Source organism: Orcinus orca, chromosome 7, assembly GCF_937001465.1.
Source record: "Orcinus orca chromosome 7, mOrcOrc1.1, whole genome shotgun sequence".
Taxonomy (NCBI): Eukaryota; Metazoa; Chordata; class Mammalia; order Artiodactyla; family Delphinidae; genus Orcinus; species Orcinus orca.
Genome location: NC_064565.1, coordinates 6,108,535 through 6,130,801, shown reverse-complemented (window position 1 = coordinate 6,130,801; position 22,267 = coordinate 6,108,535). Strand labels below are relative to the sequence as shown.

The 22,267-nt window shown below is 49.4% G+C and overlaps 1 protein-coding gene across 7 annotated transcripts in view; it reads left to right on the top strand.

The window, feature by feature from the left end:
- The window catches only part of EPB41L5 (erythrocyte membrane protein band 4.1 like 5), a 146,980-nt gene extending 136,691 nt beyond the window's left edge, over positions 1-10,289 (top strand). For all 7 annotated transcript variants that reach the window (XM_033400236.2, XM_033400237.2, XM_033400234.2 and 4 more), the window contains one exon: positions 6,068-10,289. In XM_033400236.2, coding sequence (XP_033256127.1) covers positions 6,068-6,134 — 67 coding nt within the window. In that variant the 3' untranslated portion in view covers positions 6,135-10,289. The remainder of the gene's footprint in view (positions 1-6,067) is intronic.
- Positions 10,290-22,267: the final 11,978 nt, after the last annotated feature.

Genomic DNA, 22,267 nt, shown 5'->3' with positions numbered 1-22,267 from the left:
TATTATTTAGAGTAGTGTTTTTTTCTTTTTTCTTGTCAGTAGCAATCTTCTACAAAATTATGAAGTAGACCTTACTTTCTTTTTTTATGAAGTCTTTATTAGATAAAGATATGAGCAGGTTTATCTTTAAAACTTTGTATTTGTTTTAAAATTGATTTACGTCTTTTCCTGTCATGCTTTACTGTTAGGTTGTCCATGAATACAGCGGAAGAGGCTCAGATAAGGGTGGGGTAGGGGATTCCCAAAGTGAGGGCTCTGATGTAGCTTTTACCGCAAGCTTATTTTAGCATATCACTTGCCACAGACAGAGCTTTTGTTCAGCATGTAGTTCTTCAACTTTTAATTGTTAGGATCAAGACTGTGCCTGTTTTTCAGAAGATCTATAATTGCCTCATTTCTCACCTCAGACGTCTTCCTGGTATGTCTACTGTTTCTCACATCCTCCTGGTGTTGAGAATGCGGGTTGGTTGAAGTAGATGCTTTAGAGAACAAAATCCCTGATTATAACAGAAAAGTTATTAGAGATAATTAACTTGAGAGAAATTCATAGTTTCATTTTAAAATTGTTGTCTTATCTCCATAGTCTTTAATATAATTGTTCACTCAGCAAACACTTACTGTCTGCTAGGTACCAGGCATTGCTTGTGTCCGGCACTGAAGGTAGGCGTGAACAGGACAGACATGGGGCCTATTTTCCTAAATATCTGTATGATTGGTAGTTCCCACTGCAAACATAAGGATTGTGTGCAGAGGGCCAGGTGATAATTCTTCGTAATTGAGTTCACACAGTAAAATGCGAGTTCGTAAGGACTTCCAAATGAGAAGTTACAGATGACATCAGAGCTTGTCTCCATTCCTTCCCAAAGCAAAGTAGTCATAAAGCAATTAGATCAAAGATGACAGGTAGTACACCTGAAACTAATATAATATGTCAGTGTCTCAGTAAGGAAAACATGGCCAGTAAATCAGTGAAACAGTTGAGTCCAGAAACAAATCACACAAGTATAGTTACCTGATTTATGAAAAATGATAGTACAATGCTGAAGGGAAAGAGCGGTCTTTCAGTAAATCAGCCCAACAAGTTAAATACCCTTGGTGGGAAAAAATCTTGACCCAACCTCATACTACACACCAAAATCTACTGTAGGTGGATTGCAAATCTAAATATGAAATGTCCAATAATAAAGCTTTTAGAAGAAAATATAAGTGAACATCCTATGGCCTTGAAATAGGCAAAGATTTTTTAAACAGGTCACAAAAAGCTTCAATCATGCAGGAAAAATTGATAACTTGGATTTTGTCCAAAACTCCTATTCAGGGACTTCCCTGGTGGTGCAGTGGTTGAGAGTCCGCCTGCCAAAGTAGGAGGCACGGGTTCGAGCCCTGGTCCGGAAAGATCCCACATGCCACAGGGCAACTAAGCCCGTGTGCCACAACTGCTGAGCCTGTGCTCTAGAGCCCATGAGCCTCAACTACTGGGCCCACGTGCCACAACTACTGAAGCCTGCGCTCCTAGAGCCCGTGCTCCGCAACACGAGAAGCCACTGCAATGAGAAGCCCGCATACCGCAAGGAAGAGGGGCCCCTGCTCACTGCAGCTAGAGAAGGCCTGCATGCAGCAACGAAGACCCAACACAGCCATAAATAAATAAATTTTAAAAATTAAAAAATAAACTCCTATTCATCGAAAGATATTATTTCAAGCACTCAAAAAGGAAGCCACACAGTGGAGAAGACAACCGCACTTCCCCCTCCCCCTGACTCTGTCTGTGTCTCTCTCATAAAGAACTCATATCCAGAATATATAAAGAGCTCTTGTGAATCAATAAGAAAAAGAGAGCTCAATAGAAAAATTGGCAAAAGAGTTGAATAGGCAGTTCACAAGAGGGTATCCAGGTGGCCTATCTTGACAAGTTATTGAGAAATACAAATTCAGACCACTGTGTGATACCACTGCATACACCTAGAATGGCTCAAGTGAAAATACACATAGTGCCAAGTATTGGTGAAGTTATGGGGCAACTGAAACTGTAAATTGAAATAACCGTGTTGGACATAGATTTGGCTGTATCTACGAAAGCTGAAAATACGTTTACATGCGTACCCAATAGAAATACACATATGTGTCCATCAGAAGGCATGTACAGGAATGTTCACAAAAGCTGTGTTCATCGTAGCCCAAGCTGAAGACTTTTTAAAAGCCCACTGGCAGTTAACTAGATAAGTACTGGACTAGAGCAGTGAAAACTAACAAACTGTAACTGCGGTAGAGAGACACAGATGAGTCGCGCACACACAGTTACGTGAGGTATTTATTGATCTGTAACAGATCACCACACGTTTAGCGGCTTACACCCCGTTCCCTGCAGGTCAGGGGTCTGGTACAGCCTAGCTGTGCCCTCTGCTGCGAGTCTCCCCCAGGCTCCACTCAGGGAGTCGGCTGGAGCTGGGCTCTCATGTGAAGGGTCAGCAGTCATGGCCGTTGGCGGAATTCAGCTCCTGGGGGGCTGCCCGCTGAGGGCTGGCTCCAGGCCGCGCTGCCCTCGCTACTTGCCTGGGGCCTTTACTTCAGCAGAGCCAGCAGACCAGGAAGGCGGTGGGACGCCTGCCAGCCGGCCAGAGGTCGCCATCTGTATACTGTAATCGCGGAGTGACAGCCTGCTGTTACCTTTGCTCATTTGCATTGGTTAGAACAGACCACAGGGCCTGCCGTGCTCAGGGGGAGGAGGGGGTCATTGGGGTCATCTTAGAGTCTCCTCCGCATGATGATGGGAAGGAGGCACAGCTCTCAGAGACCGAAGTAATGGTTACCCTGGAGGTGGCTAGTTTCAGAGTGCTAGTGACTTTCTGTTTCTCATTCTGCGTGCTGATTGCGCAGGTGTGGTCAGTGTGCACAGGGTCCTCAACTTACAACTCCTGACTTGTGCACTTCAGCGTATGTATGTTATAATCAGTAGCGTGTTTGTAAAAGAATGGTGATGGGGTTGCATCTGTACAGATTCAGATTTACTTGGGGTGTGCGCTGTGTAAATTTTATTTTAAAGTTAAAGAACAGGAGAGGAGGGCTTCCCTGGTGGCGCTGTGGTTGAGAGTCCGCCTGCCGATGCAGGGGACACGGGTTTGTGCCCCGGTCCGGGAAGATCCCACATGCCGTGGAGCGGCTGGGCCCGTGAGCCATGGCCGCTGAGCCTGCGCGTCCGGAGTCTGTGCTCCGCAACGGGAGAGACCACAGCAGTGAGAGGCCCGCGTAACCCAAAAAAATAAAAACAAAAGAACAGGAGAGGAAACAGCAGCAGTTGAGATTACCGAGCAAGTTTTAGGAGGAGCTAAATGACAGATAAGTGGTGACCAGCTTGGCAGAGAGGATAAAGCTGAGATCTAAGCCTGAAAAGGGGAGGGGGTGGAAACTGGGAAAATACGAAGCCAGTCCATGCGCTAGCACCCGGGCTGGCTCAGGAGCTGAGGCACCAAGTGTTGGGAAGGTGGGTCCAAGGTGGGGCTGCGAATGTGCCCCTTCATACACTCCCCCTTCCCGCCCTGCCGATGCCGGCCTCATTCTGGAGGCTCCCCTCTGGAGGAGCTGGGCGGGCAGGGCCCTGGGTCTGGGGGCCCTGTTGGGAGGAAGGCCCTGACCTGGGGGGGGTTAACTCAGTGTCCACATGCCAAGGGGTGAGACCCCCAGCCTTCCTTCTGTTTCCAGCCTCCAGAATGCTGTGGGCCACGTATAAACGTCTCAGGTGAGAAATTCAGAGGATTGCTCTCTAGAGAACCTGACCGAGCGAAGAAAAAGGCCCAGAGAGACTGACATTTGTGGATCACAGGAAATCTGATACCTCGACTTGGAAGCCCGTAGTTAGTGGATTTTGCCCACACATGCACAGCTTTCAGACAGCGTTCCAGCGCTTCATGCTCAAGTGTGAGCATGCTGCTTCCCTCTTAAATGTGAACAGAGCCAACGATTGTCAGATGTTTGAGGGAACACCAGAGCAGGTCAACTTGAAAAAGAAACAGGGAGGAAATAAAGGAATGTGAGCGTCAAAAACTTTACGAAGTGACAGTGTGAGAAAGAAGATACTGCATCCATGCAGCAATAACAGGGAATTAAAGAAGGAACAGAAAATGAAGTATTCTTGGAAGTTATTAACCATGTTAAAAATAAAATTCAAAGGATGCACGGAAGGTAAGATTGGAGAAATCCCCCAAAATGTAGAACAAACGTTGAGAATTGGGAGAGAAAAGAAGATTGGAGATTGGTCTAGGAAGTCCACTATGTGAATCATTGGAGGTCCAGAAGAAAGAACACAGTAAATAAAGTGTCCAAGAAAGAAATCAAGACTTCCCAGGACAGAAGCACTTGAGCTTTTAGATTAAAGGAGCCCAGTGAGTATCCAGTAACAGAATGAAAATAGACAACAGCAAGGAACATCGTGAAGTTTCAGAACATAAGAGAGGATGTTAGTCTTCAGAGAGGGGAAAAAGAGTTCATACAAAGGACTGGTGATCTCAATGGCAGCAGGCTTTACTGAAAGCTAGAAGATAACAGAGCAATGCCTTCAGAATTCTGGAAGAAAATCATTTCTCACCTCATGTTTTGTACCCAAGCTATCAATGAAGTGTGAGATTAGAATGAAGACATTGTAGGGAGTTGCCTGGCCGTCCAGTGGTTGGGACTCGGTGCTTTCACTGTCAGGGCCCGGGTTCAGTCCCTGGTAAGATCCTGCCAGCCGTGCAGCGCAGCCAAAAAAGAAAAAAAGAAATGAAGACATTTTAAAACGTGGAGTTTCTCTAAAATACATGCTTCTAAGGCGGCCTTCCTCAGGAAGCTACTTAAGTGGAGGATGTGTTCCATCAAAACAAGGTGATTGTCCAGGAAAGAAAACGGGGAACCCAGGAAACAGGTGCCGGAACTTACCAGGAGGAGAGTGAAGGGAAGTTCCAAGCAGACCTAGGAAGGCTCCTGTACAGATTGGAAGGGGAGGCTTTGGAGCCCCAGGAAGGGTATTGCCAAGGGAGAACGAACAACACGTGGCCCGCGCCCAACTTTACAAAAGGACCTGAGACCAGAAGCCTGGTTGCGTTTGGTTAGGGATAAATTAGAAACGAAGTATTGAACGCCGAGCAAGCAGTTACAACGAGAAAACAAATTGTACAAGAAAAGAAATACAACACACCCATAGTGAGCTGTGGAAATATTTATGTAATTATAGCAGACGATGACTGTTAGGGAGGCCTGTGTGTCATTGTGGAAACACCCCCCTGAGAACAGTGAGGACAGACGGCAGCTGGCGGGCCCGCCTGGAGGGCTTGTTAGAGCACAGGCGCTGGGCTGTCCTGAGGCTTTGGGCCAGTGGGCCAGGGGCGGGGCCTAAGAACTTGCACTTATGACAAGTTCCAGGACCACGCTTTGAGAACCAGGGATCCAGAACAAGAAGGGAAGTACCAGGAAAATCCAGTCGGCAGTGTCGTCTCCGTGGAGTGGAAACGCGGAAGGGGGGGTTCCAGTGACAGCTGTTTCGTTCACACGTCTTGATAGCACATCGACGATGTTAACCTCTGGCCTTGGGACTTCGGTATCGTTTTCAGTCTCCCTGAAGCCTGCACCTCCGCGCACGCCCTTGCCCGGCGGCGAAGCGTCGCACCCTTACTCTTGCTTCACCTCTGACGCAGCAGGGGAGGTGGCGCGGGGCTCAGAGCCGCCGCGGGGGCCGCGTGAGGACACACAGGACCCCCGGCCCTGGTGCTTGCCGAACGTGTTGCCATGGTGCTCGGCACAGCCCTGTCCTCCGTGTTCTGTGACAGCCCTGGCTCAGCAAGAGGTGTCTGTTCGGTGTATTTTATCCAAGGAAGCAGGGGAAATTGGTGTCTTTAGGTTCCATTTCAAGATGGAATAAGCATCAGTTATCTAGAAAATGACCCTCTGCGGAATCGCCTACATTAAGTGCTACTACACACCCCTCTTTACTCTCCGCATGCTCCGCGAGGCGCCTGGGAAAAACGCAGGTCGCTTCCGCCTTGGGTGGTCTTTGCATTTTCCAAAAAGTGAGTAACGTGTTCTTTCTTCCTGTCAGCTCGGCTCCAGCCTCTGCTGGAGAAGCCACCTTGAAGCAGAAGTGTTTGCTGACAACAGAGCTCTGAGGGGCGGCCACTCCTCACCGTGACCCGAGGCCGGGCCCTCCAGCCGTCCGTCCTGGAGTCCGCTTCTGCTGGAGCTGGTTCTGCACTTGTGGGTAAAAGAGCTCACCCGGGTGTGACTTCACCTCTGAAAAAGCAGTTACATTTCCGTCCAGCTGGAAGGGCGTAATTACACTACACGTTAGCCCAAGTGAGCGTCTGTGATCTTTTACTTTCTCTCATTTCGTTTGAAGTTGTGAATTCCTGCCGCGGGGGATCCCTTTCCCTGTGGCTTTCTCCGAGCTCTTTGCTCCGCCCAGTGGTTGTGACTGTTCATGACGCCCCCCTGGGTGGGCCGTCCCTGGTGGTCAGCAGCCTTGGGAAGGTTACTTCTCTCTCTGGTGTCAGGGTGAGTGTCCTTGATGTGAATGCCTGCTATAGAAATTGTACCCTTCTGTGCATTGCCTGGAAATCAGGAATTGAGGTAGATTAATTATTACTAAAGAGAGGTTTTTAGAATACAGAGGGTTTTCAGATGTCTCCCATACTTTTGACTTTTTGCTGGACTGGCTATCTTAATACTCCAAGTTTACATCAAGGTAAGATAGACCTTGAGAAGAATTACAGAGGAATCAGTTGCCCGGCACAGTTTTTCAGCCCAGGCGTCCCTTGGGAAGCACACCTGCGTGGAGCGCACGCGCATCCTGTAGCTTTTGGCCTGGAAGGGGTGGGGTGGCCACAGAGACCTCCAGGCGTCCACACGGCTCCCTGGGCTGCGTGGGGTTGAAGGCTGAGGTCGGCTCAGGCGGCGAAGGAGAGCACAGTAGTTTCCAGGTCCCCATTTGGACGTAGGCTCCATTTCCTTTTAATGTAAGCTGAATAAATTCAGACGGTGTAAACTGAAGGAAAAAAATGCCAGGAAAGAAATAGGGAATCGGGTTGAGGGGATTCATGTCTGAAACTAAATGCAAGGTACTGCAAGAACGTTAGGGATTTTGTGTTAGTTAAAAAGGGTTCTCTAGAATTTCCTCATTACTTTGCATCTGCACAAAAAATTCTGGATGTTAAAGTAGTATATGCTCATTATAGAAAATAGAGAAAAGAATTTCAACACCCAGAGAAGCACTATTTTAGCTTCAAAACTTTGGACTGCGTAAAGGAAACCTCAGTTGCTGTGGGGAATGAGGGTGATCTGGAAATCGCGTTGGTAAAGTTGTTGTGAATCCCTGTTACCGAGGGCTGATGTTAAACTACCTCCTGGAATTTGGTTTTGGTCTGCTGCCCTGCGGTGTGCACGTAATTGAGTGTTAGTGTCTGCTGTCCACCAGAAAAGAACATCCAGTTTTCAGATCTTTAAAACTCCATGTTCTGGATGGTCCTGGGTTCCCTGTAACATAATCACACTCAGGCAAACGCACACTCTTGTCTGACTGGAAAGCCCTGGGATCTTAATCTTGTGCTGTTCCCAGGGGGCCGTAGAGATTGGAAACGACTTTTTCACAAAACAGTTCTGCCGAAGGAAAGACAGTTGGCACTTCTTGTTGGCTGTCTCCCCTTAGCTGTTATCCTAAGCTCGTGGATTTCGTTGGGGGAACTCGTGCCACTTCATAATTGTCAAACAGATTTTCTCGCAGCTCTAATGACACCTAGAACCAGGAACTTGACCTGGGACATGCTGGACTGGACATCGAGTTTTCAGCACACCAACGACCCTGAAGGTAGAAGGTTAAGGTTGTGCTTCTGGTCACAGAGCAGCTTTCTAGATTTTGGAATTAAGTTGTTGAAAACATTGCGTAAGCTTTGTGTCTTCAGGTACCTGTATTCTTGCTAGTCAGAATATTGATAGGGACTTTCTTACAGTGCATTTGAATCTCAAGGTAAAAGGAAATTCTGTCTCATGTCCTGGCAAGAATGGTACGTATGGAAATTAATACTTTAATGAATTAGCCCTGACAGAATAGATACCTGTCAGGTAGACCTTTCCTTTCCTGTCTGCTGCAGGTGCCGTCCCCGGGCGCCTGTAACGTTCACCCTGTTCCGCTGACCTGAGAATGGGACAGGTTGCGGGGGGGAAGCAGCAGGTGTGAGTCAGGGAAGGATGCTGGCAGGGAGCCAGGTGTGCGATGGCTCTGGACCAGGATGCAGGCGGTTACACTGGGGGAGGGCACCTCGCTGTGGCAGCCCTGCAGGCCGCTGGCCCTCGGCACGGTTTCTGGTGACAGAAGATCTTAGCATCTTCCTGCCCACCGGAACTACCCGACCGGCTGAGTGCAGCTCTGGTCCCCGGATGAGCTGAAAACAGCCCAGTAGCTGTTCTAAACGGTGGCTGGCTGAGCGGGAAGTTTTCTCTGTGTCTAGAGAGGCTCCCACGCAGTAGGACAGTGTAGTTATCAGGAGAGCCCTGGCCGTGTTGGATCCAGTCAGGAGGGACGAGCACGTATTTGGAAAGAGCAGGACGACGGGTTTATAGCTGAGCTGACAGAGCCGTTCAGCAGAAATGACAGGAGGCTGCTTGAGCCAGAGACTCAGCTCTGTGTCGCTTTCTTTCCAGGCTTTCCAGAACCAGCTTTTGCTCTGCTAACTCACTAGGAGCCGGGATGATGGAGTTGTGGCTGTGAGCAGGTTTAGGGGCTCAGGTTGGGGGGCTGTGTGTGTCCTCTTGCTGTTGCCTTGTTGGTCTGCAAGGGTCTGCGCTTTCTGATGGTTTGCAGGGGGCACCCTGCTGCCGCCTCTGTCTGGGTGGGTGGGGAGTGGAAAGGGCGGGAGCTCAGATCAGCTGGCTTTAGGTCCTGGCCGGGGAAGGGAGAGCTGGCCCTGGGGGCTTACAATGAGCTGGGTAGGTGTCGGTTTTCTCCCCTAGACTCCTCTTCAGAACTTGTGGAATATCCTGTTTCTCGGGGACCTCACAGAGGTCGTAGTGTCCCCTTTGTGTACACAGGAAGGATTCATCGCCCTTTATTCCTGCCCTTGAGGAAACCCTGGTGAACAACAGAGTGATTAGATGCCTTTGCTCTTGATAAATTTAGACGTACCCTTAGCTGCTTGTCTAAAATGTTGTTTTGAGAAAAAATCTCGTTAAGAATGTGTCTTCTAGTCTACTAGGCTTTTGTCTTTACGTGTGTGTGTGTGTGTGTGTGTGTGTGTGTGCGCGCGCGGCCACACGTGTTCTGTGGCAGGTGAGGGTGGAGCCCGGGGCAGCCCTGCATCTTGGCTGCTTGCCCTCCTGTGTCTCGGCTCTGGCCGCCCTGCCTGTCTCCTCTCAGACCAGCGCCAGGGTCACTGCAAACACCTCCGAGAGCAGAGCTGTGTGGCAGCCACTGACACGGGAAAGGCTCTCTTGTTCTGAGTCAGGCCCCAGAGAAGCCAGGGCCTCAGCTTCTCCTCGAGGGCGGGCCAGCAGGCAGTTTTGTCCGGAGCAGGGCTGGTGAGGGCCCGGCTGCGTGCGGCCCGTGTTCAGATGGACTCCGAGGGTGGGCTAGCCCTGGAGGCCCCAGCACCCTCACTCACGTGTGGGCCGGGGCAGGCCTGGCCTCCGTCCCCGAAGGCCGCCAGGTCTCCGCACTTCTGATGCATCTCGCCCTCAGCCTTTTGGTTGCTTGAAACCTGGAGACCTCTAGTGCATGATACACACTGCCATATCACTTGTTCTCTTCTGCGCTCGCCACGTGGACGCTGTGGCTCCTGAGCGGTCAGAAGAAAGCGGGAAGCTCCTACCTGTTAGCCTCCAGGATGAGGGACGTTGCTTGGTTCACAGAGATTTACCCCGAGCCGGCTGGGCCGAGGTCGCAGGTGCGGAGCTGTGCTTGTCTCCAGCTCTGAGACGTGGTGTCCGGGGACCCCCGTGTCGCCGTGGTGCGGACACCAGCTCAGGCACGCTCCAGGTTTCTTTGTCGGAGAGGCGTTCGGGCACAGAGCCCTGCTCTTTGGATCTTCATAGCTGGATACGATAGACAGTTACAAGGACCTCACTAACTATTTTGTGTTTACTTTTTATCTGTGTAAAGCTTTGCAGTAGCTTTTAAAGTATAATTTATTTTTTTATCAAGTGCACTCTTCATGCCACGTGTCCGCGGTTTTATACGACTTGTACTAGAAGCGCTGCACTCAGCTGTGAGCTGTTTGTACACTGAGATGACAGCTGTAGATGTGACCACAAATAAAGCTTTTGTGAAACACTCACGCTTGATGAGCTGTCCCGGTTTCTTGGACGTGCAGCACCCACCCACCGGCTGGGCGTTCCTCTCCTCGGCAGAACTGTCAGCAAGAGTCGCTGCCGCACGAATGCGAGCGGTGAGCGGAAGCAGCACCGTGCTGTGTGGCGCTCGTTTCAGAGCGGTGGTGTAACTGGGCTAGAGGCATCCTGAAAGTTTGGGAACACCTCGGCCGCCCCCAGCGCATCCTGGGAGGAGCAGTGTGGGGCAGGAGAAGCCCCGCTCCGCTGCCCACTTCCTGCGAGACCTGGTGGCCGGCCGCCCCCGTGCCGCTGCCCCTTGTGCCCTGTTCTCCCTCCCTTGCCCTGCAGTCATCTCAGGCCCAGGGAGGACACCTTTGAACTGAGAAGAGGGCTTGTCCTGGAGCAAGGAAAGCCACGCCCGACCTTGCCCTGTGTCCCCTGAGCTGCAGGGCTCCCCCTGAAACCAAAGGCAGAACGAAGTGGGGCAGCCAAGGGAGCCTGGGCCCTCCAGGTCTCTGCATCTGGGAGGGCATATCCGCCCCCAGGCTTCCAGGGTGCCGGTGAAGCCGGTCCCCAAGACCCGGTTGGCCTGCTGTCTCAGCAGCCCTGGTTTTCCTGCTGGGGTCCCAGGTTCCCACACCCCGCAGAGTGAAGCCGAGAGGCGCGCGGGCAGGGCTTTGCTTTTCCGAGCCCAGCGTGCTTGGGTGGGCGGACAGCACCCTGTGACTTAGCACCTCCTGGGCGCCAGGTCGTTCTGCACAGGGGCGTCGTGTCCCCACCAGTAACCCCAAACCTCCCGTCACTCACCAACACGGGGGAGCTCCTTCAAACTTCGTTAGGTGACCAGCGGACACCACGCTGCAGGACACACAGCAAACAGTGGGCCCCGGGCATCAGACCCCGAGCCCCAGGCCTGGCACCTCCTGTGCCCTGGGGGCCAGGAAGCCTCAGGGCGCTTCTCGAGCTGTGTGGAAAAGTCGGGTTTGGTGATCCCCGCGCGGAAACCGCAGGGGCGTCGTCCTGCGTGTGCTGCTGTGCTGTTCTGGTGGCCTGCCCCTCTCCTTCACCACGACCCAGGAGCAGGGTCTCGGAGGGCCGTTGCCCTCTCCACCTCGGACCCCAGGGTGCAGGGTGGGATGCTGAGCCACCCCTCCGTCCTGCCTCACTGAGGGTGGGGACCAGGGCGGGCTTACGAGACACACAAGTTTCTCTCCTCCCGTCCGGCCACAGACGCAGAGGGGCTTACAGGCCAGCTGCTGCCCCAGGCTTGGCTGCCTTTGAGGGTGCAGGGTGGAGGGGCCTGGGAGCACCCGCAGGCAGGTGCCGTCTAGCCCGGGGGGGCGGGGCAGGGAACGGCCGGCTTGGTGGTGGCGCAGAGGGAAGTGGCTCTGTGGTCGCCCTTCCGACGGACAGCCAGGCCCGGCCCGGCCCGGCCCGGCCCGGCCCGGCCTGTGGGTCGGCAGCGCCCACGGGCAGCCCCGCCAGAGCCCCAGCTGCACCGAGTTGAGAGAGAAGCTACAGGAGGCCGCCCGGCCCAGGGGACACCCACGGGGTGCGGTTGTGGACCGATGGCTCTTCTGCGAGAACTGGATACGCCCACGGGTGTTCTTACGCCGGAGAGACCTTCAGGGCAGCCCGGGCCGGGCGTGGCCCGCGAACGCCCAGTGGCCGTGAACTGGGGCAGGTGGGGCAAGAGGCGGTGGCCGTGTGGACTCGTGCCGTCAGAGCCCCAGGAGGCCCGGGGCTTGTGTTCCATCAGTCCTGCAGGAGCCACCCTGACAGACCCTCAGAAGGCACCGCGAGCCTCTGTGCCCTCTCCTGCCGCCAAGCGCACCCGGCCTGGAGACGGCGGAGCTGCTGGCGAGATGCTCCCCACGAGGGGATCCTTCCCGAGGGAGGCCGCGGCGGACGGCGGCCGCTCAGCCTCCAGCGCCCAGACCCTCGCCGCCACTCCCGGGGCCGCGGGAGGACACGCCCAGGAGCCCCGGGGTGGGCGGTGCGCAGGGCTCGAGGCCTCAGGGCAGGACCCCGACTCTTGCAGTCTCAGCCACTGCGTAGGGTGGGTGGGGGCCGGCGCCCTTCCTAGTCTCGGGTGGACGTCCGCCCTCCCCGCACCCCTGCCCTCGGGCCCCGCTTCGCCCGGAGGGCTGACAGGGGGCCGCCACCGCTGCCCTGAGACGGGCAGGGACACAGGGTGGGTCAGCGGTCCCCCGGTCTGCACCGCTGCCCAGGCACAGGCCCCACTGCCCCCCGCGGGCCTCTCTACAGGGCGGCACTGTGGCTTCGGGGAGGCCAGGGGCTGGGGGCTGGGGCAACTTGCCGTTCCTGCGTTTGCACTTTTTTCTCCCCTCCGAGGAGCTTTTGAAAAGTTTTCTATTAAAAAAAAATTTTTTTATTGTGGTGGAAGCTATATGATGTAAAATTTATTACCGTTTTACAGTTTAAAATTTTTTAATTAAAAAATTCAAAACCTGGGATAAAATATGTGATTTACCAGTTTACCCATTTTAACAATTTAAATTGAAAAATTTTAAACTGATACAATATGCATAAGATTTTCCATTGCACCCTTTTTCAGTGTCCAGCTCAGGGGCACTAAGTACATTCACATTGCTGTACAGCTATTACCGGCATAAGCTCCAGAACTTTCCCATGGTTCCCAAACTGAAACTCTGGCCCCATTAAACACCGACTCCCCTCCCCCAGCCCTGGCACCCACCCTTCTACTCTCTGTGTCTATGAATGCGCCTCTTCTAGGTGCCTCATGTATGTGGAATCCTGCAGTGCTTCTTTTCCGGACTGGCTTACTTCACTGAGCCTAATGTCCTCAAAGTCCATCCATGCTGTAGCAGGTGTCAGAATTCCCTTCCTTTCTGAGACGGAATTATATTGTGTGTACAGACCACATTTTGCTTACCCTTTCATCTGTCAAGAGGCATTTGCCTGTCGGGGAGGAAGAGATTCCCTCCGCCCTCCTAGGCTCTTCTTTCTGGTCTGGGAATTAAACTGACATGAAACAGATTAACAGGAGAAAATCCAGCAAAGTCTAGTAACATGTGGACCCGGGAGAGACCCAGACAACCTGAGTACCTTGTTCAAACGGCCAAAGCCCTCACCTTGGATACCGTCCTTGCCCAAAGCAGAAGAGGATGTTGAGGATGGGCAGAGGTTGTGAGAGGTGACCAGGGAAGACCAGGTAAACAAGCGCAAGGTTCTTGAAGTCCTTACCTTCTCCACCCCTAGGAGCTGCTAGAGATTCGGTCGTCCTCGTGTCCTGGTACAGCGAGGGGGATGCCCTTGCATAGGGACATTCCCCTGGTAAATGTCCCTGTCTCTTACAAAACGGTGACTCCTACTTGGTTTTCAGAATTTCTTCTACGCCTGCTGTTTCCCAGAAAATAACCAGCTTAAAACTATTAATATGCCAAAGAGACCTATTCTGGGATGGTACCTGCTCCCCTACACCTTTTAGCTGTTGCTGGGAACATGGGTGTATGAGCATCTGTGCACGTCCCTGCTTTCAAATCTCTGGGCTATAAACCCAGGAGTGGAATTGCAGAACCATAACGTCATTCTTTCTGGGGAACTGCCAAACCATTTTCCACAGCAGCTGCATCGTTTCGCGTTCTCGTCGGCAGTGCCCCTGTGCTCCAGTTTCTCCACACCCTCACCGATGGTTATTGTTTTCTTTTTTTGTTTGTTAGTTTGTTTTTATAATAGCCATCCAGATGGGCGTAGTGATCTGATTGTAGTTTTAATTTTTGTTTCCCTGTTGATCAGTGGCGTTGAGTATCTTCATGTGGCTTGTTGGGCATTTGTGTATCTTCTTTGGAGAAATGGCTCTTCTAATCCTTTGTCCATTATTAAACTGAATTGTTTATTTTTTGTTGTTGAATTTTAGGAGTCCCTTATACATTCTGGATGTTAATCTCTTATCAGATAAATGATTCACAAATATTTTCTCTCATTCTGTGGAATGCCTTTTCACTCTGTTGATGATGTCCTATGATGTACAGATTCTTAAATTTCGATGAAGTCTAATTTATCTGCTTTTCTCTTGCGTTGCCTGTGCTTTTGGTGTCACATCCAAGAAATCACTGTCAAATCCAGTGTCATGAAGATTTCCCTGTGACCTATATGTTCTCCTAGGAGTTTCATATGTTTTAGCTCTTACATTTATGTCTTTGATCCATTTTGAGTTAATTGTTATGCATAATATTCACATTGCATGTGAATATCCAGAGATAATTTTACTGCTTCCCTTTGATTTTGGGTGCCTTTTATTTCTTTTTCTTGGTTAATTTCTTTGCCTAGGACTTCCAGTATTCAGTACAAGTGGCAAAAAAAGGCATCTTGTTTTTTCCTGATCTTAGAGGAAAAGCACCATGGACTGAGTGTTTGTGTCCCCCCAGAATTCACTCGTTGACGCTGTAATCCTCATTGTGATGGTGTTTGAAGGTGAGGCCGTTGGAGTGTGATTAGGTTTATATGGAATCATGAGAGCGGAGCCCCCATGATGGGATAGATGCCCTATACAGAGAAGAAGAGACACAGATACCTCTCTCTGCACGCATGTGCCGAGGAAAGCCGCATGAGGACAGAGCCAGGAAGAGGGCCCTGGCCTAGCACACCACCAGGCTGGCGTACTGCTCCCGGCCTCCCAGCCTCCAGAGCTGTGGGAAGGAAATGTTTGCTGTCTAAGCTGCCCAGGTTATGATCATTTGTCAAAGCAGCCTGAACCAAGACAAAAAGCCTTCAGTCTTTCACCATTGAACGTGGTGTCAGCTGTGGGTTTTACGGCCTTTATCATGTTGAGGTAGTTTCCTTCCATTCCAACTTTGTGGAGTGTTTTTTCTATGAAAGGGGATTGAGTTTTGTCAAATGCTTTTTCTGCATCGATTGAGATGACCGTGTGTTTTTACTTTCTTTCATTTTGTTAATGTGGTGTCTTACGTTCATTGATTTTTGTATGTTGACCCTTGCATCCAGGCCTAAGCCCCACTTGGTCATGGTGTGTAATTCCTTCAACATGCTGCTGAATTGAGTTTGCTGGTATTTATTTTGTCGGGAATTTTTGTATCGATATTCGTAAGAGATATCTGTCTATAATTTTCCTTGCTTGTGGTGTCTTTGGCCGGCCTCAGGCCCTGAGCTCTTGACATTAACTTCCAAGCCCCAGAGCCTTCATGCGTGTGCCGCCCCTAAAACTTGCCTCACAGAGATGCCGAGCCTGCAGCCACCGCTCACATGTTGCACTTTTGGGGGCCCACAGGGGCTCACGAGGCATGCCAGGGAGATACTGAGAGAATGATTCAGTCCCTGACTTTGAGATGTCTCAGTCCAGACGTTTTCAAAGTTTAGTTCGGGGAACCTGGGGGCATGGGAGGTCAAAGCTATTTATATAATAATATTGAAATTTTCCTTTTGCTTTGTTGACATTTGCACGGATGGTGGATAAACAGGGGTGGGAAAACCGGACTCCTTAGGAGGATCAAGGTCAGTGACACCAGATGGTACGAGGATTCTGTTGCCACTTGGTGGGGACTTGGGGGAGCCTACAGAGAGGGTTTGGGAGTAGAAACGGCTCTGAAAAACAGAGTTTATGGAATTTGAGTCCAAAGGGGTCAAAATGGCTGCTTACAGAAATGTGTGTAATTTTCAGCCTGTTGTCATGTTGCTTAAAATGCAAACAAAAGTTAGAGATTTCCTTGGCTTCACAAGCATCCTTGTTCATCAGTTATTTCTGGGGCGTGTGGGCTTGGTGTGACACATGCCATCCACTCCCCTGGAGGACAGAGCCTTTCCCTGGCCTGCACGCACGTGTGCTCACTTGTGCGTGTGTGTATGCATATGAGATGGGGGGGGGTAGGGGGTCAGACCCCTTGGAAGCCTGATGCCCTATCAAGGGAGGACAGGCGTGATCAGAGTGACAGAGGGCAGTCTTTGAAGCCGCTGAGGATCCTGGGGCCAGAACGTAAAACAGTCCTGGTGGGGAGGCACCAAAGGTATGCTTGGCTTCATGGCACTGGAAGGTTGCTGCCAGACGGTGGAAACAGCCAGGTGTCCGTCAGTGGATGAATGGGTAAACACAATGTGCTCTGTCCGTACAGTAGGATAGTACTCACCCATGGAAAGGAATAAAGTACGTGCTACAACGTGGGTGCACCTTGCAAACATTGTGCTGTGTAGCAGAAGCCAGATCCCAGTCGCATGTCGTGTGATTCCATTACTGTGAGAGATGCAGGGCAGGTAAATCCACAGACACAGACAGCAGGTCAGTGGCTGCCAGGAGCTGCAGGTGGGGGACCAGCTTAATGGGCGTGGGGTCTCCCCTAATGCCGAAAGCTCGGCCTCGGCGCACCGGTGCCGAATCGGATCTCAGAGACAGAGTTTTGGGGTGAAGCAGAAAAGAACAACTTTATTGTTTTGCCAGGCAGAGCGGGGACACAGCAGGCTCGTGCCCTCAAAACTGTGTGTCCCAAACCGGGGCGGGGTGGGGGGTGGATTTGGTGAGGAGTTTACAGCAGTGGTTCAAGGGCGGGGTTGCTGATAAGGACCAGGGTGTGCGCAGGGCCTGCGCTCCTTTAATCTGGCCTCAGGGTCTCCTGGTGAGCTTTTGTTGGGGGTTTTACTTCTGCAGAAGAGCTCAGAGATACTGTTCTGTGTATCCCTTGAGGCGGGGCCAGGACCTGCCCCAAGGCTGCACTAGTGTTTCTTGACCGCTTCTCCCTTGTCTCTGCATCCCCTCCCTTCCCTGATTAGCAGCTGTTTGAACCTGCCCTTTGGAACTCAGGGAAGGTCATGGAGGCTGAATGAAGCCTATTCCCTACAAACAAGAAACAGTGGGACACGGAAGGGCTTCCGTGCCCAGGAGCCCCACAGGGTCCTGCTCGGTTTCACTTTGGGGATTCTGAAAATGTTGACACTAGACAACATTTGATGTTGTCAAATGGTGTCTGCACAGCATTGCAAATATACTAAATTCCAATTAATTGTACACTTTAAAATGATTTATTTTATACTTTGTGAATTTCACCTCAATAAAACAAAAAATAATGAAGTCAGAACAAGGAAAGCTACCAGGAATAAAGACAGACAATAGGTAATAATAAAAGAGTAACTTCACCAAAAAGACATAATAATCTTAAATGACTATGCACTAAATGACAGAGCTTCAGAATGTGTGAAGCAAAAACTAACAGAAGGGCTTCCCTGGTGACGCAGTGGTTGAGAGTCCGCCTGCCGATGCAGGGGACACAGGTTCATGCCCCTGTCCGGGAGGATCCCACATGCCGCGGAGCGGCTGGGCCTGTGAGCCGTGGCCACTGAGCCTGCGCGTCCGGAGCCTGTGCTCCGCGGGAGAGGCCACAACAGTGAGAGGCCCACGTACCGCAAAAAAAAAAAAAAAAAACTAACAGAAGTGTGAAGAGAAATATACAAATCCTCAGTTATATACAGAGATTTCAATACCCCTGTAGTATAAGTGCCTGAGAGTTCACTTTTTTAATTGTAAGTGCCTGACCTTAAGCTTTTCACTGCTAAGGCATCCATTTCAAAGACACATTGCCAGCCACACAGATAAAGAACGAGGCCACCCCACCCGTGAAGCTCCCTTTTAGAAGGCCCTGGGTCATTCAGACAACTGGCCCATGAGTGACATTGCTTTTCCCTTCTCACACTTTAATTCCTGCTCTTGGTTTTACGTTCACTAATAAAGACTGAACCCATGAAACCCTAGGGCGCCCATTCTTAACCTCAATGAAGGTGGAACCCAAGGCGCTGTCCTCTCTCTCTCTGCCTGCATCTCTGTGTGCCCTGGATGTGCCGGTGCCCTCCAGGACCTATGAGTAGTAGACCTTGTTTCTTCCAAGTTCCCTGCTGCATGTTGCTGAGATGCACCTTGCAATCATAGTAAGAACCACAAGGGCCTGTCCGGCCACAAATCGGCCCTGGTGGGGGGTGGGGGACAGTGTCTGTGGGGCCCAGGTGAGTGCCCGCAGGCATTCCTGGCCAATAGCATCACTGTCAGTCAGCTGAGACCAGTAACTAACAGTGTACAGAAAATCAGGGATATAGATAACTTGGAGGACACCAGCAATCAACTTGACCTAGCTGACATCCATAAAACACTTTTCTCCCGGTAACACTAGAGTACGTATTACTTTACAGTACACACTGAAGACTTGCCAGGAGAGACCATATCCTGGCCACTAAGCAAGTCTTAATGAGTTTTAAAACATTCAAATCATACAAAGTATATTGTCTGACTATAATGGAATTAAACTAGAAACCGGTGACAGAAAGAGATCTGGAACCTTCTCAAGTATTTAGGGACTAAATAACCCACTTCTTTTGTTGTTGTTGCCATCATATGCTTTATTTAAATAAAAATTTTTTTTGATTGCTGCTCATTTTTTTAAATTTTAATTTTATTTAGAGTATAGTTGATTTACAATGTTAGTTTCAGGTGTACAGCAAAGTGATTCAGTTATACATATATATCCTTTTTTAGATTCTTTTCCATTATAGGTTATAAGATATTGAGTATAGTTCCCTGTGCTATACAGTAGGTCCTTGTTGGTTATCTATCTTATATATAGTAGTGTGTTTGTGTTCATCCCAGGCTGCTGATTTATCGCTACCCCACCATGTTTCCCCTTTGGTAACCATAAGTTTGTCTTCAATATCTGTAAGTCTGTTTCTGTTTTGCAAACAAGTTCATTTGTTTCATCTTTTTAAAAAATTAGATTCCACATATGAGTGATATCACATGGTATTTGTCTTTCTCTGTCTGACTGACTTCACTTGGTATGATCGTATCTAGGTCCATCCATGTAGCTGCAAATTGCATTATTTCATTCTTTTTTATGGCTGAGTAGTATTCCATCATATATATGGACCACATCTTCTTTATCCGTTCATCTGTTGATGGACATTTAGGTTGCTTCCATGTCTTGGCTATTGTAAATAGTGCTGCAATGAACATTGTAAATAACCCACTTCTAAATGACTTACTGGTGAAAGAAGAAATCAAAAGGGAAATTTAGAAGTATTTTGAATTGTATGAAAATAAAATCACAAAATCTCAAAATTTGCTGGCTGCAGCTAAAGTAGTAAACAAAGGAAAATTGATAGCACTTAATGCTTATATTAGAAAAGAAGGACTCAAGTCAGTGACCCCAGATTACACCTTACAAAAATAGTAAAAGGAGAAGGTAATTGATTCCAAAATAAGCAGGAGAAAGAATATAATAAAGAGAAGTAATCAATGAAAAAGAAAACCAAAAAAATAATAGAGGAAATAAAAATAACCACAAGGCGGTTCTTTGTAAAATCAGGGAAAAAAGAAGTCACAAATTACTAATAGAGAGGTTGAAACCGAGCGGGACCCTGTGGGGTTGCTGGGTACAAGTCCTTTCTGTGTCCCCCTGATTCTTGTTTGTAGGAAATAGGCTTCATTCAGCCTCCACAACCTTCCCTGAGTTCCAAAGGGCAGGTTCAAACAGCTGCTAATCAGGGAAGGGAGGGGATGCAGAGACAGGGGAGGAGCGTCAAGGAGCAATAGTGCAGCCTTGGGACAGGGCCCTGGTTCTCCTCACGTGATACACAGAACAATATCTCTCTTGAGTTCTTCAGGAACTCAGGCCGCCTCCCAGGTGGAGGATGGAATGATGATGATGACCCTCCTGATTGCAGTCAACTAAAGCTTGGACTCTGTTGACCTTTGCCCCAATTCTATGCTGAATTCTCCTCTGCTCAAGCCGCCTCATGAATATGCATGTACTCTTAGCTTAAGACGTCCCCAATTTTGCTGTTTGGGTAGACACTGCTTTGGGAAGGATCCCCGGTGCTCTACTTACTTGCTGCAAGTAATAGTAAATCCTTCCTTCTCCTGATCTTGGCTTGGTTGTGTTTGTTGGCTCGACACCCACCAAGAGGCAAACCCAGTTTTCAGGTAGCAAGGTGACATCACAACAGAATCGATATACCCTGAAGAATAATAAGGGGGATTATATGAAATTATGTGTGTGAAACTTTTGAAAATTGTAAAGCCCTGTAGAATTGAAAGGATCTTTCACTCAAGAGAAACAAAGTAAATTTTAAAAATTTTTAAAAAACAATAAGGGAATGTTATGAGCAACTTTATGCCAATAAAGCTGACAATTTAGAAGAAATGGAGAAATTCCTTGAAAGACACAAACTACCAAAGCTCATTCAAGAAGAAGTAGATAACCTAAGTAGTCATATCAATATAGAAGAAATTATGGAAAAAAAACAAACTGAGAAAATGAGAGTCTACGGTAATAGTCTTAGGCTGGAGATGAAATAAGCCTTATAGAAGGCGTCGACTGTTGGTATTTCTAGTTTACAGATAAGGAAACTAAGGCTCATTAGTGCTAAGTAACTTTCTCTGAAATTTCACTTAGGAAAATATCTGAGATTCATATGTAACTCCATCAGTCAACTCTTAAACTCAGGCTTCATCCACTAAACCAGGAGTCTGCAGACTTTTTCTCAAAAGGACCAGATATAAATATTTTAAGCTTTGCTGCCAATATTGTCTTTGTTGCAGCTACTATCAGTGTCGGACAAAGGAGCTTCAGATGACATGTAAATGAGCAAACAAAAGAAAGTGTATTTGTAGTTAAGTATCTTCCCACAAAGGAAACTTCAGGCCCAGATGGTCTCACTAGAGAATTTTAACTAACATTTAAGGAGGACATAACACTCATTCTACACAGTTTTGCAGCAAATGGAAGAGGGAATACCCACCCCCCAACTTATTCTACAAGGCCAGCATTTCCCTGTTACTCAAACTAGACAGAGACTTAACAACAGAAAGAAAACTACAGACCAACATCTTTTACAATCACAGGTATAAAAACTCTTAACAAAATTTGAGCAAGTTGAATCCAGTAATACATTTAAAAGGATACAACATAATGACTAAGTAGGATTTATCCTGGAATGAAAACCCATCAGTGTAGTTCACTGTTCACCCAGGTCAGGCCAGTGAGATGGGAGGAGAAACCTTCTGGGAAGGGTTTCCTAGTTCCCAGCCGAGAGCTGGCGATGAGATACTCCCTTGTTTCTCCAACCCCGGCATCTGGAGCGGCCGCGGCATCTTGAGTCTAGGCTGAGAATGAAGCCACTGCGAAGGCAGCAGCAGACAGAAGGATCCTTGCTAATGTCATCAAGCTGCTGAATCAGTGGGCTGAGAAGTCAGTCCTGTCCTGGGGTTTACAGTCATGTAAGATAATGCGTTTCGTATTGTTCTTTTTTGAAGGCAACACAAACACTGGAGACAAGTGATAAAGAGCTCGAAAATCCCAATCTTTACTTGAAGTTAACATAGAGAATTTTCAAAAAGACCTGAAAGGTGAGAAATCTAGGTATTCAGGCACATTGGGATTGGGCTGTGGCCAGCCTCACCAGAAAGATTGAGAATATGGGTGGAAACACCTCCCATTTCGAGTAACTGTGACCAAAACAGCCGTCAAAAATCCATCAAGAGAAAGAAGAACTGCAGACACCACTAGAAGGTGCTCTGGAGGACAAGCCCATCTTCAGGGAAGCAGAAGAAGCCAGAGGACGGAGAGGAAGAGAGCACACTTGGGGCCCGGAGAGAAAGGCAAAGGGGGGCAACTCGGGGCGCGATGTTACGACCGAGACCTCCTGGAAGGTGAACCCTTGTTCCAGTTCAACCCTTATTTGAAAACTGTTGCAAAAAGGAATAGGAGAGGGAAGGCACACCAAGTTACCTGAAGAAGATAGAATAACGGACCACTTGAAGATCATAGTAAAAACCTCCAAGCTGAGAAATCCACGCCGTAGAATCGCAGTTGGGAAGGGGGAGGTAGAAACTTCAAGTCCTTCCTGAGCTCGCGGGGAAAGGATGAATTTTCACCGAGTAGCCGTCTTTCCGAAGCAGCTGGGTCTCTGCCCTCCCAGGGCGCCTTCCGGGAGCTGGGAGTCGCAGCCG